The sequence below is a fragment of the Limanda limanda genome, chromosome 6 (genome assembly GCF_963576545.1).
Source record: "Limanda limanda chromosome 6, fLimLim1.1, whole genome shotgun sequence".
In the NCBI taxonomy this organism is placed as follows: Eukaryota; Metazoa; Chordata; class Actinopteri; order Pleuronectiformes; family Pleuronectidae; genus Limanda; species Limanda limanda.
Window position 1 is genome coordinate 30,650,665 of NC_083641.1, and position 17,652 is coordinate 30,668,316.

Genomic DNA, 17,652 nt, shown 5'->3' on the forward strand with positions numbered 1-17,652 from the left:
CTCTGCCTTTAGAACCTGAAGTGAATACCTGGACTCTGCCTTTAGAACCTGAAGTGAAGATCTGGACTCTGTCCTTAGAACCTGAGGTGAAGACCTGGACTCTGTCCTTTAGAACCTGATGTGAAGATCTGGACTCTGTCCTTTAGAACCTGAGGTGAAGACCTGGATTCTGTCCTTTAGAACCTGAAGTGAAGATATGGACTCTGTCCTTTAGAACCCGAAGTGAAGATCTGGACTCTGTCCTTTAGAACCTGAAGTGAAGACCTGGACTCTGTCCTTTAGAACCTGAGGTGAAGACCTGGACTCTGTCCTTTAGAACCTGAGGTGAAGACCTGGACTCTGTCCTTTAGAACCTGAAGTGAAGACCTGGACTCTGTCCTTTAGAACCTGAAGTGAAGACCTGGACTCTGTCCTTTAGAACCTGAGGTGAAGACCTGGACTCTGTCCTTTAGAACCTGAAGTGAAGACCTGGACTCTGTCCTTTAGAACCTGAGGTGAAGCCCTGGACTCTGTCCTTTAGAACCTGAAGTGAAGACCTGGACTCTGTCCTTTCGAACCTGAGGTGAAGACCTGGACTCTGTCCTTTAGAACCTGAGGTGAAGACCTGGACTCTGTCCTTTAGAACCTGAGGTGAAGACCTGGACTCTGCCCTTTAGAACATGAAGTGAAGACCTGGACTCTGTCCTTTAGAACCTGAAGTGAAGACCTGGACTCTGTCCTTTAGAACCTGAAGTGAAGACCTGGACTCTGTCCTTTCGAACCTGAGGTGAAGACCTGGACTCTGTCCTTTAGAACCTGAGGTGAAGACCTGGACTCTGTCCTTTAGAACCTGAAGTGAAGACCTGGACTCTGTCCTTTAGAACCTGAAGTGAAGACCTGGACTCTGTCCTTTAGAACCTGAAGTGAAGACCTGGACTCTGTCCTTTAGAACCTGAAGTGAAGACCTGGACTCTGTCCTTTCGAACCTGAGGTGAAGACCTGGACTCTGTCCTTTAGAACCTGAAGTGAAGACCTGGACTCTGTCCTTTAGAACCTGAGGTGAAGACCTGGACTCTGCCTTTAGAACCTGAAGTGAAGACCTGGACTCTGCCTTTAGAACCTGAGGTGAAGACCTGGACTCTGTCCTTTAGAACCTGAAGTGAAGACCTGGACTCTGTCCTTTAGAACCTGAAGTGAAGACCTGGACTCTGTCCTTTAGAACCTGAAGTGAAGACCTGGACTCTGTCCTTTAGAACCTGAAGTGAAGACCTGGACTCAGTCCTTTAGAACCTGAGGTGAAGACCTGGACTCTGTCCTTTAGAACCTGAAGTGAAGACCTGGACTCTGTACTTTAGAACCTGAGGTGAAGGGGACAATAAAAGCAGCTTCCTAACTTCAGCAGAGAAACTGTCCTTTATGAAAGAAGAAATCACAGTTAGTTCCTGAAGCTTCCTCTGTATAAAACATGTTTACTGTTGTTGTCTTTTGAACTTGTCGATGTTTGAATCTTGTAAATAAAGTTGATTTGAACAGAACAGAGTCGAGTTCTAACGTCTTCTTCACGTTTCCGTCAGTCCAATAGATTTCTCATTTACAGCTGCAGCCAAACTGTATTTGCTTTTCTCTATTTCACTGATTATTTAACATATTGATTTCAGACAATTTTTATTGTTTCTTCTTCTCTTTCATTTAAGACTGAACCTTCACTTAAGTCTTTCAACAGCTCCACCTTGTGGCTGAGCTGCAGAACAACAAGAAAACACTGGATTCTCTTTTAGTGACATCATCTTTACTGTCGTGACAAAAAGTTTCCACTGAAACAAACACAAACATTCTGAAAAAAAGTTTGGTCAACATTCAGTCACTTCCTGTTGTAAGGTATCAACACGTCCATCAGGGAGGGAGGAGGAGGAAGAGAAGGAGGGGAGGGTGGAGGAGGATGAAGAGGAGGAAGAGGAAGAGAAGGAGGGGAGGGAGGAGAAGGAAGAGGAGGAGGAAGAAGAGGAAGAGAAGGAGGGGAGGGAGGAAGAGGAGAAAGGAGGGGAGGGAGGAGGAAGATGAAGAGAAGGAAGAGGAGGAAGAGGAAGAGAAGGAGGGGAGGGAGGAGAAGGAAGAGGAGGAGGAAGAGGAAGAGAAGGAGGAGGATGAAGAGAAGGATGGGAGGGAGAGGAGGGGAGGTAGGAGGAGGAAGAGAAGGAGGGGAGGGAGGAGGAGGATGAAGAGAAGGATGGGAGGGAGAGGAGGGGAGGTAGGAGGAGGAAGAGAAGGAGGGGAGGGAGGAGGAGGATGAAGAGAAGTATGGGAGGGAGAGGAGGGGAGGTAGGAGGAGGCAGAGAAGGAGGGGAGGGAGGAGGATAAGGAAACCACTAACTCAATATTCAGTCCGTCACTCTTCTTCTGTCGGTGACAGCTGATGGCGGCTGGTTGTTCACCGACAGGCTCCGCCCACCAGAGATGTGCCGAGGGAACACGTTATTTTAATAAAACTGACGACAGCATTTTATCCAATGAGCTGCTGCTGCTGATGTCACGTGATAAAATGTGTATAAGAATATCAGGATGGTAAAGCCGAACTTTTCTTCAGTGACGATGAGAAAAACCTGCGACTCGACAATGATTCAGGAACTTTATTTGTTTTCACTTTATATCTGAAAAAACTAAACGAATCCAGCTGCACAGACACAGGAAGCTGCATCAGACTTTCAAAACAAAAGTATCGATTCCAGACATTTCAGACGAATCAGAAGAAGAAGCTGAACAACTCGCAGCTTTAGAAACGAAACGATGAGGCACGATTCTGAAGAAAAATGTTTTAAAACATGTTTTTACCCGATGACACACACGGTTACCATGGTTACGAACAACCACATGTGGCATCACAGACTCTTTGAGTACAGCAGATTTTAACGAGATGAGAACCAATTAACTGAGGAGCCTCTCACACCTTCCTCCTCCTCCTCCTCCGGCGACGTTGTGCTGATTTATTTTGTTTTCTTGTCCATGGCGAGCGTGTCGTGCAGTTTGGAAACAGACTTTTCAAACTGGTCCATCACCAGCGTTCCGTTGATGTCGAAGAACGCCGACACCGACTCGGTGAACTCCGTTTCCCTCGAGTTCTTCGACTTCCCGTCTGTGAAGGAAACTCTGAGCGTGTACTGGTCGTCGAACCTGAAACACAAACACACGAGGTCAGAGTTCACGCCTCCTCACACTGAGTAGTGTTACTGTCAGTCAGAGTAATCCGATTACTTCATTTCAATGTGTTAAAAAATCTTTTTACTCCAACTTGACCAAAGAGTTTTAGTTGAGGAGGGAGCGGCTCACTGACCGTTTGAGGGAGGAGCTGAGCTGCCACATGTGGTCGGGATCCATTCCAGTCGGATCTCTGTTCAGAGCCACCAGGAAAATGTTCTTCTCCTTGTACGACGTGTAGACAGTCAGGACGGCCATCATGATGAAGTACGTGATGAAGACGAGTTAAAGATCGAAACAACACAACCTCAGACACCCCCCCCACACACACACACACACACACTGTGTGGTTGAAGGATATGAGATGACGCAGCAGGCTAACACGGGTCTGGACTCAGGGAACGGGTGTAAATAATCCCAGACCAGCGCCAACATGGCGAACAGACAGGAAACGGTGCAGATCATCAGACGCCCGTCCACCAGCTGGAAGTTCTCCACGTAACCGAACTTCTCCAACAACACCTGCAGGGGGCGCAGCAGCAGGAGGACAAATGGACACAAGAAAGACAAAGGTCATATTACAAGATGATGTCATTAACCTTTCACTAATTTAAAGTGTCATCTTCAATCTACATCTTCTTCTCATCACTTCCTGTTCACATGATGTGACATCATCCTGCTTCCTGTTCACGATGAACCTATTTGGACAGAACTTTACGGAATGAAATTCAAACCTTCTTGGCAGCGTCGTCCAGAGAATTCTTCACAGCTGCTCCGTCCCATTTATCAATCTTTACTGGTTTCTCATCGATCCTCCACTGGAAAAAACACACAACCAATTAGAGTCAAAATTAATCAGAATCTCTTATGAAATTGCCTCAAATAAAGACAAACATATAATTATACAACTGAACATAAATATTTCTACACTAATAAAAAGGGAACAGATGACAAATCGAACATTTATAAACAAGTGGCTGCCGTGCTTTGACCACACCGGACCACTAGGGGCCGCTGAACATCAAAAACTCTTCTAATACTGATATGTATTATTGTGATTATATATACATACGATATTCTAAATAATATAAGTTTGTATAGATTCTATATTTATATTTACAATGTGTGATTATTATTCTCTAATATATTGTTATCAAACTATTCACTTTATAAATAACCAGAAAACTGAAATTTATAGAAGTAGTGAAGAAAATAAACAGAAGAATTGGAAAGAATATTTATCGACAGTTTTTAATATTAAAGTGAAAATGTATCAACAGTTAGTGACACTTTGATTTCATTGAGTTTGACTTCATCACATCAATGAAATCAAACTTGATTTTCAACAGAGTCATAAGTCAGTTTTGTCAAGCCCCTCCCAGAACGACCTCATGTCTCTGAATCCTGGAGGAGGCTCCACCCCTTTGTTTCTCTGGATTAAAGGACGCGTTAGGAAGTTTCACGCCTGTGACCACATCAGTTTAACGCTCGGCCTCGGAACTGAAGCCGCGTTCCAGCACATCTCGGAACTGGGAATCTCGACTCTGACATTCGGAGGAATCTCGCCACCCGACCTCAAATCCAAGATGGCTGCGCTGCGTATCAACGGTGGTTTTCACTGTTTCTAAACACTTCTGTTAATAAATGTGTTGCACATGGTCCTGTCACTGTGCCTGTGACCACGGCCGAGTACACGTGAAATACCACGTTATGCATTATTATGAACTGGAACGTAAACATTGTTCCTGTGCGTGTCCGTTACTTCCTGTTAAGTGACGTATCAGGCACCGGAAGTGCCGTCATGTATAACGGCTGTTAGGTTCAAACAAACGTTTGTGATGTTCCTGCTTGTTTCAGTGACGTCACATCGTGACTCTGCGGCTCCGATACGTCATAGTTGAGATAAATTAAACATGAAATGATCTTTTCACAGTTTAAACATCTTCCTCGCTTCTACAGACTGCAGCCTGTTAGCATTAGCATGCTAACGGCTCTCAGCAGAGCTGCCCACAGCCGGCGTCTTAGCGGAGACACTGTGACCTTCGACCTCAGACGCGGACTCGAACCTTTGCCCTGAACCACCCGGACCCGCCCGCTTGGGCTCTGTACCTTCTCCAGCAGCGCGCTCCTCCCGCTCCGAGATGCTGCCGCCGCCATCTTCTCCTCCGCTGACCTGGACGCTTCTGATTGGCTGCTGACGTTTCCAGCTTCCGCGTGGCCGAGCAGCGTGCGCATGCGCGAGAAACGTTAGAAACAGGAAGTGAATGAAAAAAAGCCAAACATCAACAGTCACTGATCAAAACAAACCGTCATCACAGAAACAGAATAAAATCTGTCTGAGAGATGAAGATTTATCAGATTTAAGCTCCTCCTCCTCCTTGTTAGCTGATGGGTACGGAAGCCCACTGGCATGAAGTGAATACAAATCATTAGTATGACTTATCTCATTAGTATGACTAAGTTTCTCATTAGAATGACTTGGTTTCTTAGTTTATTATTACTTTGTTCTTATTAGTATTACTTTGTTTTTATTAGTATTACTTTGTTTCTTATTAGTATTACTTGGTTTCTTATTAGTATGACTTGGTTTCTTATTAGTTTGACTTATCTCATTAGTATGACTTATCTCATTAGTATGACTTGGTTTCTTATTAGTATGACTTTGTTTCTTATTAGTATGACTTTGTTTCTTATTAGTATGACTTTGTTTCTTATTAGTATTACTTGGTTTCTTATTAGTATTACTTGGTTTCTTATTAGTATGACTTATCTCATAAGAATGACTTGGTTTCTTATTAGTATTACTTGGTTTCTTATTAGAATGACTTGGTTTCTTATTAGTATTACTTTGTTCTTATTAGTATTACTTTGTTCTTATTAGTATTACTTTGTTTCTTATTAGTATTACTTGGTTTCTTATTAGTATGACTTGGTTTCTTATTAGTTTGACTTATCTCATTAGTATGACTTATCTCATTAGTATGACTTGGTTTCTTATTAGTATGACTTTGTTTCTTATTAGTATGACTTTGTTTCTTATTAGTATGACTTTGTTTCTTATTAGTATTACTTGGTTTCTTATTAGAATGACTTGGTTTCTTATTAGTATGACTTGGTTTCTCATTAGTATGACTTATCTCATTAGAATGACTTTGTTTCTTATTAGTATGACTTTGTTTCTTATTAGTATGACTTTGTTTCTTATTAGTATGACTTTGTTTCTTATTAGTATGACTTTGTTTCTTATTAGTATGACTTTGTTTCTTATTAGTATGACTTTGTTTCTTATTAGTATTACTTGGTTTCTCATTAGTATGACTTGGTTTCTTATTAGTATGACTTATCTCATTAGAATGACTTATCTCATTAGTATTACTTGGTTTCTTATTAGTATGACTTTGTTTCTTATTAGTATGACTTTGTTTCTTATTAGTATTACTTTGTTTCTTATTAGTATTACTTGGTTTCTTATTAGAATGACTTGGTTTCTTATTAGTATGACTTGGTTTCTCATTAGTATGACTTATCTCATTAGAATGACTTGGTTTCTTATTAGTATGACTTTGTTTCTTATTAGTATGACTTTGTTTCTTATTAGTATGACTTTGTTTCTTATTAGTATTACTTGGTTTCTTATTAGTATTACTTGGTTTCTTATTAGTATGACTTATCTCATAAGAATGACTTGGTTTCTTATTAGTATTACTTGGTTTCTTATTAGAATGACTTGGTTTCTTATTAGTATTACTTTGTTCTTATTAGTATTACTTTGTTTTTATTAGTATTACTTTGTTTCTTATTAGTATTACTTGGTTTCTTATTAGTATGACTTGGTTTCTTATTAGTTTGACTTATCTCATTAGTATGACTTATCTCATTAGTATGACTTGGTTTCTTATTAGTATGACTTTGTTTCTTATTAGTATGACTTTGTTTCTTATTAGTATGACTTTGTTTCTTATTAGTATTACTTGGTTTCTTATTAGAATGACTTGGTTTCTTATTAGTATGACTTGGTTTCTCATTAGTATGACTTATCTCATTAGAATGACTTTGTTTCTTATTAGTATGACTTTGTTTCTTATTAGTATGACTTTGTTTCTTATTAGTATGACTTTGTTTCTTATTAGTATGACTTTGTTTCTTATTAGTATTACTTGGTTTCTCATTAGTATGACTTGGTTTCTTATTAGTATGACTTATCTCATTAGAATGACTTACCTCATTAGTATTACTTGGTTTCTTATTAGTATGACTTTGTTTCTTATTAGTATGACTTTGTTTCTTATTAGTATTACTTTGTTTCTTATTAGTATTACTTGGTTTCTTATTAGAATGACTTGGTTTCTTATTAGTATGACTTGGTTTCTCATTAGTATGACTTATCTCATTAGAATGACTTGGTTTCTTATTAGTATGACTTTGTTTCTTATTAGTATGACTTTGTTTCTTATTAGTATGACTTTGTTTCTTATTAGTATGACTTTGTTTCTTATTAGTATTACTTGGTTTCTTATTAGTATTACTTGGTTTCTTATTAGTATGACTTATCTCATAAGAATGACTTGGTTTCTTATTAGTATTACTTGGTTTCTTATTAGAATGACTTGGTTTCTTATTAGTATTACTTTGTTCTTATTAGTATTACTTTGTTTTTATTAGTATTACTTTGTTTCTTATTAGTATTACTTGGTTTCTTATTAGTATGACTTGGTTTCTTATTAGTTTGACTTATCTCATTAGTATGACTTATCTCATTAGTATGACTTGGTTTCTTATTAGTATGACTTTGTTTCTTATTAGTATGACTTTGTTTCTTATTAGTATGACTTTGTTTCTTATTAGTATTACTTGGTTTCTTATTAGTATTACTTGGTTTCTTATTAGTATGACTTATCTCATAAGAATGACTTGGTTTCTTATTAGTATTACTTGGTTTCTTATTAGAATGACTTGGTTTCTTATTAGTATTACTTTGTTCTTATTAGTATTACTTTGTTCTTATTAGTATTACTTTGTTTCTTATTAGTATTACTTGGTTTCTTATTAGTTTGACTTATCTCATTAGTATGACTTATCTCATTAGTATGACTTGGTTTCTTATTAGTATGACTTTGTTTCTTATTAGTATGACTTTGTTTCTTATTAGTATGACTTTGTTTCTTATTAGTATGACTTTGTTTCTTATTAGTATTACTTGGTTTCTTATTAGTATGACTTATCTCATAAGAATGACTTGGTTTCTTATTAGTATTACTTGGTTTCTTATTAGAATGACTTGGTTTCTTATTAGTATTACTTTTTTCTTATTAGTATTACTTTGTTTCTTATTAGTATTACTTGGTTTCTTATTAGAATGACTTGGTTTCTTATTAGTTTGACTTATCTCATTGGTATGACTTGGTTTCTCATTAGTATGACTTATCTCATTGGTATGACTTGGTTTCTCATTAGTATGACTTATCTCATTCGTATGACTTAGTTTCTCATTCGTATGACTTAGTTTCTCATTCGTATGACTTAGTTTCTCATTCGTATGACTTAGTTTCTCATTAGTGTGACTTAGTTTCTCATTCGTATGACTTAGTTTCTCATTAGTGTGACTAAGTTTCTCATTAGTGTGACTTGGAGGACCTCTACACACAGCAGTGTAGGAAGAAAACCAACCAGACCATCATAGACTATTGTTTTTGCTTCAGGTATATGTATATATATATATTTAGAATATTTTTTATTTTCTAATTAAAATTTTTGATATTCTATTTTATACTATTTCATTCAAATGTTGTGTTTTTGGTTGTAACACTTTGAGCATTGCCAGAAGAGAGCCTGTGAACCAAGCATTTCATCTCCAGCGTCTGCTTCATGTTATTGTCGTGCATTGGATAATAAACTCTTGAATCTTGAGTTCATGAGACACATGTTCAAAAACCTTCTACACACAACATGAGACGCACAATCAGGACATCAGGGTCAAAGTGACGGAACAATCAGGAGTCATGATCCGTCTTCATCGATTAATAACTAAATACAAGTGATTATCAGAGTGTGTGAAGAGGGACACACACACACACACACACACACACACAGAAGCTGGCATTTACCAACGTCAGGAATCTGAGTGTTATCTTTTGATTGGATAGGCTTTGTCCTTTTGACTGAGGATTATTCAAAAAGAACACGTTTTGAGTCCAATGCAAACAGGAGGCGGCTGGTTGAGCTGCTGCTGTGATGAGGTCACAGCAGCAGTGAGAATCTACAGATACTAAGTCATAATAATGAGATACAGGATTTGTATTTTCTTCATCAGTGGTGGACATGGGCCTCCATAGATGGGACATGGACCAAACCAAAAAATCTAAGTAGTTAAATAAATGTTTGTAAAGATGTTTCTGTCATTTCAGGTCGTTCTTCTCTCTCTTGTTCAAGAGTTTCTGATCAGTTTGGTTTGAATCAGTTATTGATGATTTACAAACAGGCTGAGACGTCTTGATTGACAGCTGACACTGACTCAGGATTGGTTAAGCTAGTGTATGGGAGGAACCTCTCATTTGGCTTTAACGGCACAAGATGTCAGCGTTTGTATCAGATACAATATTGGCTTAATTTCTGGAGGAAGTGGACACATGTATTTATTACTATTACTTATGTGTACCCACGTGTCTGCATCACTGTCAGACTGTGTGTGTGTGTAGATGATAAACATGTGTGTGTGTAGGTTGAGATGAAGAAGGACAGGACACATGGTGGTCTCAGGTCATTTAGTTTCTCTTGGTCTCCTCCTCGCCGTCATATAAAACTAGTGAATCACGATAGAAACATGGTCCATCCGTCTGTGGTGATTTGGCACTCGGCATGAAAACACTGCATCAACTCAGCCATCCAAGCTTCACACCTACTGTAGAAAATGTGCATATCAGTGTCATCAGGGGAGAAAAAGCCCTTCAGCTCCAGCAGACACACAGACTGTCAATCATCAGTCATCAAATATGCATGTCACTCAGAAACAGGAGGCAGCTGAAGTCATGTGATCACATTACACTGTAAAACAACTCATTACATTTGGTTTGTTTTGACATTTCTTTACAAAGTTGTTCCCTCGGCTCCACTTTATCTGTCGTCAGATAAACTGATGAATTCATCGCAAACAAACTCAGCTGCTTTACTTTAATCTCAACTAGCTGAATTATTTCATCACAACTACCAATGAGGCTCGCTCGTCCTGTCACATGACTCTCTCTCCTGCAGAGTAATGAGGTGAATCTCCGCCTCCTCCTCTGATCCAGTTCGTTCAGGTGGAACGGTTTGGTCTGGACTACAGTAACCATTTGGCAATCCACCCAAAGTGATCTAAACCAACATTAACGAACTCTAGTTGACTGACTCTTGCTCATGTCGGTTAATTTGGTTAATACAATAGATGCATTCACGAACTGTCGGGTTTCCACGATGTCCTGAGTCGTCCCGCTGACCTGCCGCACTTCACACATCGACAATCAACACCAGCACTGACCAGAGGTTATTAGGACCTGAACAGAACTGAAGTTTAGTTTGTTTGATACGTCGAGTGTATGAGACACGTTGTGTGAGCACAAAGTTCACCTGCTACACACAACCTGAGACGCACAGTCAGGACATCAGGGTTAGTGACCGGAATGATCCAGATTCATGATCCTGCACTATCGATTCATAACTTAATAAATGCGATTGTCAGTTTGTGTGAAGAGCGACACAGACAAACAAACACACACTCCTGCAGACGGAAGCTCCTCCCCCAGATAACAACGTAACACAATACTTTAACTTCTTTGTGGGAGAAGAGACGCCCGTTGATCCAGGAACATAAATATGAATTCAGCAGGTTTTTGTTAAGATCAGTTTTAAGTGTGATGATTAGAAAACATCAGAAGAGCAGAGTCTGCATAATGATGAGCCTCGTAACGTGTAATACAGTGTGATTGCACACTGTGTAATACATGTTACATGATTATTCCAATAGAGGGCGCCACACAGCACTCGGATCGTAAACTACACTGCCCCCTACTGTTCCATGTGTCTATAGCAGTTCTTGGACACAGGAAGCCCATGTTGTCTTTGCTGTTACTCATCAGCAGACGAGCCACAGGTTTGGATTTTGATAGTTTGATCTTTTCAAACCATCTGCGATGTTTCCATCTGCGATGTTTCCATCTGCGATGTTTCCATGAAGCTGATGAAATATAACGTGCAGGTGATCAACAGTTAAAATGTTTCTGTCTTTAAGCGACGTCTGTTTGATGGAACATTGGAGACAATTGATAAACTGTTTATTGATCATTGATCAGTTACCATCAATTATTGCTTCAGCATCAGTTTAATATAAAATGAATCAGTGATCTGTGTGGGGTCGTCATGACGATGTGTTTCTAAGGTTATTTTCACCTTGGTCTCACTGAGTCGGTTTTTGGTGATTTGCTGGTTCAAAGAAAATAAAACATGTTCAAGACATTAAAATTGTCGTTGCTGAGACGACGATTGAAAAACATTCACACTCATCAAACCTCTCATCACTTTGCATATTTGAACCACTTCCTGTCTGACATTGTGCTGAGTCAGCAGACAAATCCTTTTTAGTACTTCTTGTTGATTCGTCGGGATCTCCTCAGACCACGCCTCCTACGGTTCTGATTGGACATCCAGGATCGCAGGAAGTAGGTGTCGGGGCTCCTCCTGCGGTTGAGCGTCTGGTTCTCCAGGTCGAACTGTCTCTGCAGCTTCAGGGCCAGGACCCGGTCCTGCCGCTCCTGCTGGACCTGGCAGATGAAGCGCTGGTCGAAGGCGTCCTGGCTGCCGGGCCGGCCCCTCTTCATGTCGGCGTCGGAGTCCAGGTGCTTGGTCTTCTGCTTCCTCTTCCTGCCCCTCCTTGAGGTAGACTGGTTGTGGATGGTACTGTCAGACTCTTTCCTGGGACTCTGCGAGTCCTTTGGCACTAATTTACACGACTGGAAACCAGAGTTCTTAGAATACGGGGAGAAGGATTGTTTTCGGCTGAACGCCCCCCCCCCGCCGCAGGACTCCGGACCAGCGACTGTCGACTCAAAGTCTGAACTTCCTCTGAAAGCTGCGTCGCTGCTGTAGCGGACTGCAGGGACCCGGATCATCACGGACTGTTTCTGGAAGGGGTCCGTGTCTCCGGCTGGAGGGTCGAAGAGCAGCCTCCTCTTGTTGCTGGACGCCAGCCCGTCTCCTGCAGAAGACGCCTGGGTCTTTGCGGCGTCCTGGCCGACGGCGGTCTTGTTGTGGCGCTCTGCGATGGTTCCGGTCAGCGTGGCCTTGGAGTTCACTTTGAGATTCTGCCGATCGAGCTCGATCTGTCTCCACTTCTGGAGCACAGCAGGACTGGCCTCGTAGCTGGTGGACTTCTGCAGGCCGCGGGTCAGGTTCCGAGGCGTGGACTTAACGATGGTGGGTTCCAACAGACGGCCGTCCGGGAGGCGTTTGGGCGGCGTGCACGGCGAGCAGACGATGGGCTTGAAGTGGTTGAGCTCTTCTGAGATGCTGTCGTTGCTCTCAGGGCTGACGGAGCGCTCGGGCCGCGGCAGAGCGAGGACCAGAGGGGTGGAGGAACAGGAAGTGATCACCGCTCGCCAGGTGAGCCGCCGCTCCGGAGCGGGGGGCGGAGCCGAGGCCGAGCGGCTGTTCTCCGAGGAGAGAAGGATTCCCGCCGTGGAGCTGTGACGGATCCCGACCTGACGACAGGAAGAGACGTTACAGGACGGAAACACTGTGATACTGTACTTACTGTACGCGAGTGGATTCACACCTGTCTGTTCTTTACTGGAGGATTTATAATCCTCACGACTTTTGACTTTTACTCGGTTCCTTTTTAACACAAACTTCTGTACTTTCTACTTCTTATGTTCTTAAAACTGGATCGTTACTCGATGGAGGTTTGAGCAACGTCTCTCTCTCTCCCCCTCCCTCTCTATCTCTCCCTTCCTCTCTCTATCTCCCCCTCCCTCTCTCTCCCTCCCTCTCTCTCTCCCCCCCTCCCCCTCTATCTCTCCCTTCCTCTCTCTATCTCCCCCTCCCTCTCCCTCCCTCCCTCTCTCTCCCTCCCTCCCTCGGTTCAGTCCAGTCTTTATTATTCGGTCTGACACTTGGCAGCAGAACAAGACTGTGTCCAGTGATTGTTTCTTCTCTCTCCCTTTCTCTCTCCCTCCCTCTCTCTCTCTCCCTCTCTCTCTCTCTCCCTCTCTCTCTGTCCCCCTCTCTCCCTCCCTCTCTCCCTCCCTCTCTCCCTCCCTCCCTCCCTCCCTCTCTGCGTCCAGTGATTGTTTCTTCTCTGGCAAAGTGAAGGTTGTTGACAAAAAAGAAACTATCCTAGTTTGTGTGCCTAGACCAGGTTACCTTTTGCTGAGTCATCATAAGGGACATTGTGTATCACTCCTGCTTGTGATTAGAAAGTGTTGTCACACAGTAACACATGTTAAATGTGTTAGTGGTCACTGTTGTGTGTTAGTGTTCTTATAGACACAAGAGGCACTCCCTCCCTCCCTCTCTCTCTCTCTCTCTCTCCTAGTGGTCACTGTTGTGTATTAGTGTTCTTATAGACACAAGAGGCTCTCTCTCTCTCTCTCTCTCTCTCTCTCTCTCTCTCTCTCTCTCTCTCTCTCTCTCTCTCTCTCTCTCTCTCTCTCTCTCTCTCTCTCTCTCTCTCTCTCTCTCTCTCTCTCTCTCTCTCTCTCTCTCTCTCTCTCTCTCTCTCTCTCTCTCTCTCTCTCTCTCTCTCTCTCTCTCTCTCTCTCTCTCTCTCTCTCTCTCTCTCTCTCTCTCTCTCTCTCCTAGTGGTCACTGTTGTGTGTTAGTGTTCTTATAGACACAAGAGGCTCTCCCTCCCTCCCTCCCTCCCTCCCTCCCTCCCTCCCTCCCTCCCTCCCTAGTGGTCACTGTTGTGTATTAGTGTTCTTATAGACACAAGAGGCACTGGTTCATTCTGTTGATTCTTTGTTGTCCCTATAAGTTCAGATGCACTCGTCCATTACTGTTTGAACCTCAGCATCTGGGGTTCCAAATTTGTGAAATTATACATTATATGTATATTGTTATAATTGTTCAGTCAGTTGAACTGAGATCAGATCAGGGTCGTACCTGGTCCATCACGGCCGGCTGAGCGGTGACCTTCACCTTCCCTCCTCCCACCTCCACCGGGTCGGTGCAGCTTCGACTCCTCGGAGCACCACTGAGGAACACACACAGGAACACACACAGGAACACACACAGGAACACACACAGGAACACACACAGGAACACACACAGGAACACACACAGGAACCACACAGGAACACACACAGGAACACACACAGGAACACACACAGGAACACACACAGGAACACACACAGGAACACACACAGGAACCACACAGGAACACACACAGGAACACACACAGGAACACACACAGGAACACACACAGGAACACACACAGGAACACACACAGGAACACACACAGGAACACACACAGGAACACACACAGGAACACACACAGGAACACACACAGGAACACACACAGGAACACACACAGGAACACACACAGGAACACACACAGGAACACACACAGGAACACACACAGGAACACACACAGGAACACACACAGGAACACACACAGGAACACACACAGGAACACACACAGGAACCACATAGGAACACACACAGGAACACACACAGGAACACACACAGGAACACACACAGGAACACACACAGGAACACACACAGGAACACACACAGGAACACACACAGGAACACACACAGGAACACACACAGGAACACACACAGGAACACACACAGGAACACACACAGGAACACACACAGGAACACACACAGGAACACACACAGGAACACACACAGGTCAGGGCATCAGCACCACAGTTTGTTAGTCGGTGTGTGAGCTGCACGAGTCCTGAGGTTCTGCTCACCCAGCCACGACCACCGAGGCTTTGGTTCTCCGGACGAAGGCGGAGACGTTCCTGATCCTCCTGACCGGTTCCTCGTTCTCCGAGTCCGACAGAACGCCCTGGGAACACAAACCCTCCGTGTTCAACTCTGGACTGAACATGTTCGACACAAGAGGCAGACTCACAATGAGTCGTCACACAACGGCAGCTGTAACACAACAGTTACAGTCTCACACAGAGAATCTGCTGCAGCTACCTAACGACAAGTTCAACACACAACCTGAACACCCGCTCTGCTGTACGACTTCCACCAATCGGATCAGGAATTCATCAGGAAACACAACATAAAGCACACAAACCAATCAGAAGAGGGACGTCAGGTCAGAGGTCATGAACCCTGACCCCGTCCTCGCTCACCTTGTGTTTCCCGCCGGCTCCTGAGGAAACGTCAGCTGACTTAGCGAAGAGAGCAGGACACACAAAGAACTCTGCAAAGACACACACACACACATCTGTAAGAATAACACACACACATCTGTAAGAATAACACACACACACACATCTGTAAGAATAACACAAACACACACATCTGTAAGAATAACACACACACATTTGTAAGAATAACACACATCTGTAAGAATAACACACACACACACATCTGTAAGAATAACACACACACACACATATGTAAGAATAACACACACACACACACACATCTGTAAGAATAACACACATCTGTAAGAATAACAAACACACACACACATCTGTAAGAATAACACACACACAAACACATCTGTAAGAATAACACACATCTGTAAGAATAACACACACACATCTGTAAGAATAACACACACACACACATCTGTAAGAATAACACACATCTGTAAGAATAACACACACATCTGTAAGAATAACACACACACACACATCTGTAAGAATAACACACACACACACACACATCTGTAAGAATAACACACACACATATGTAAGAATAACACACACACACACATCTGTAAGAATAACAGACACACATCTGTAAGAATAACACACACACACATCTGTAAGAATAACACACACACATCTGTAAGAATAACACACACACACACACATCTGTAAAAATAACACACACACACACACACACATCTGTAAGAATAACACAAACACACACATCTGTAAGAATAACACACACACACATCTGTAAGAATAACACACACACACACACACATCTGTAAAAATAACACACACACACACACACATCTGTAAGAATAACACACACACACATCTGTAAGAATAACACACACACACACACACATCTGTAAAAATAACACACACACACACACACATCTGTAAGAATAACACAAACACACACATCTGTAAGAATAACACAAACACACACATCTGTAAGAATAACACACACACACACCTGTAAGATGTCTCCCCCCCCAGGTGAACCCACCTCTCCTGCCCCCCCCCCTCACCTCTCCTGCAGCTGCTCCTCTCCGGGTCGCTCCTCCTCCTGCCCCCCCCCTCGGGCGGGCTGCCCCCCGGACCCTCCGGACCCCTGGTCCCCTCGTCCTCCGGTGGACTCGCCCCGGGGCCGCTCGCAGCTCCGGACCGGGACCTGCTGGTCCTGGTTCCGGTCCCGGTCCCGGTCCCGGGCCGTTCAGCGGACCGAGCGGCCGCCATGTTGCTGCTGAGTGTCTTCAATCAGGTCCGCTCACAACAAACCCCGCCCGGCCGACACCGGAAGTGAGCAGCCCGCCAACCACGGCACAACATGGCGCGAGCCGGCTCCGGTGGAGCTTCAAAATAAAACCACTGTATATGATTTAATTTGACTGCTTGTATCTAAACGATATGATAATACAACATCATTAAATGTCTATAAAACAAGTGACGAACATCCGGCGGAAACAAAATTAATTAATAACATTAATATTGTATTGTTCAAAGTAACATCAAAATAAATGCGTCACTTGCTTCCAGTTCAGAGATGTCACAGTAAAACATGAGTTATACATTTCAAAAGTGATTAAAATGATCAAACATACTAAAGAGAGTATGGGGCAACAGCGTGAGAAGACTGACTACAACAAATGAACCCTGACAAGTTTTATTGTGAAAGGCTTTTTTCTAGAGGTACATACCGGAAGTACACAATGTTATGACAGAAGAAGAAGAAGAAAGATGGCGGCGCAGGGTCAGTGACGATTAAGGTAAACACTTCAGTTTTAACAGATTTAAACCGGTTTAACCCGGATTAAACTGCTGCAGTTTCATGTCCTTTTTTATTATGTTTTACTTTATACACATTTATTTTCTGTCCGGTTATATTCCAACACTCTGACACATTTTAATAAAATTTATTATCGATTTAATTCATTATTTATTAATGGGATCATTTGTCGAAATTATTGATTTGTAAAATATCAGTTTACCAACAATATAATTGAATAATTATGATGTAATTGATTATCTGCACGATTTAACAAGTTAAGTTATGATGAGCTATCAATACTACTTGTATGAGATCAGCATGTTAACTCTCCTG

The 17,652-nt window shown here is 42.4% G+C and overlaps 2 protein-coding genes across 2 annotated transcripts; both read right to left on the bottom strand.

The window, feature by feature from the left end:
• Positions 1–2,591: 2,591 nt before the first annotated feature.
• On the bottom strand, positions 2,592–5,370 carry spcs2 (signal peptidase complex subunit 2). Its single transcript, XM_061073867.1, has 5 exons — positions 5,281–5,370; positions 3,906–3,989; positions 3,533–3,693; positions 3,308–3,442; positions 2,592–3,147 (listed from the first exon to the last, which is right to left on the bottom strand). Exons 1-5 carry the CDS (start codon positions 5,326–5,328, stop codon positions 2,961–2,963), a joined length of 615 nt encoding a protein of 204 aa, XP_060929850.1. The 5' UTR covers positions 5,329–5,370; the 3' UTR covers positions 2,592–2,960.
• Positions 5,371–9,918: 4,548 nt separating this feature from the next.
• On the bottom strand, positions 9,919–16,807 carry rnf169 (ring finger protein 169). Its single transcript, XM_061073833.1, has 5 exons — positions 16,580–16,807; positions 15,519–15,589; positions 15,123–15,220; positions 14,302–14,392; positions 9,919–12,899 (listed from the first exon to the last, which is right to left on the bottom strand). Exons 1-5 carry the CDS (start codon positions 16,785–16,787, stop codon positions 11,781–11,783), a joined length of 1,587 nt encoding a protein of 528 aa, XP_060929816.1. The 5' UTR covers positions 16,788–16,807; the 3' UTR covers positions 9,919–11,780.
• Positions 16,808–17,652: the final 845 nt, after the last annotated feature.

What these genes read in the sequence shown, in the direction of transcription:
- spcs2 (XM_061073867.1), bottom strand. Translation starts at nt 5,328, where the DNA reads ATGGCGGCGGCAGCATCTCGGAGCGGGAGGAGCGCGCTGCTGGAGAAG. An exon ending in GGAGCGCGCTGCTGGAGAAG is followed by an intron (nt 3,990 to 5,280) that starts GTACAGAGCCCA and finishes TGTTTTTTCCAG; the next exon opens with TGGAGGATCGATGAGAAACC. An exon ending in CTCAGCTCCTCCCTCAAACG is followed by an intron (nt 3,148 to 3,307) that starts GTCAGTGAGCCG and finishes TTTGTGTTTCAG; the next exon opens with GTTCGACGACCAGTACACGC.
- rnf169 (XM_061073833.1), bottom strand. Translation starts at nt 16,787, where the DNA reads ATGGCGGCCGCTCGGTCCGCTGAACGGCCCGGGACCGGGACCGGGACC. An exon ending in GAGGAGCAGCTGCAGGAGAG is followed by an intron (nt 15,590 to 16,579) that starts GTGAGGGGGGGG and finishes GTGTCTTTGCAG; the next exon opens with AGTTCTTTGTGTGTCCTGCT. An exon ending in AGCCGGCCGTGATGGACCAG is followed by an intron (nt 12,900 to 14,301) that starts GTACGACCCTGA and finishes TCCTGTCGTCAG; the next exon opens with GTCGGGATCCGTCACAGCTC.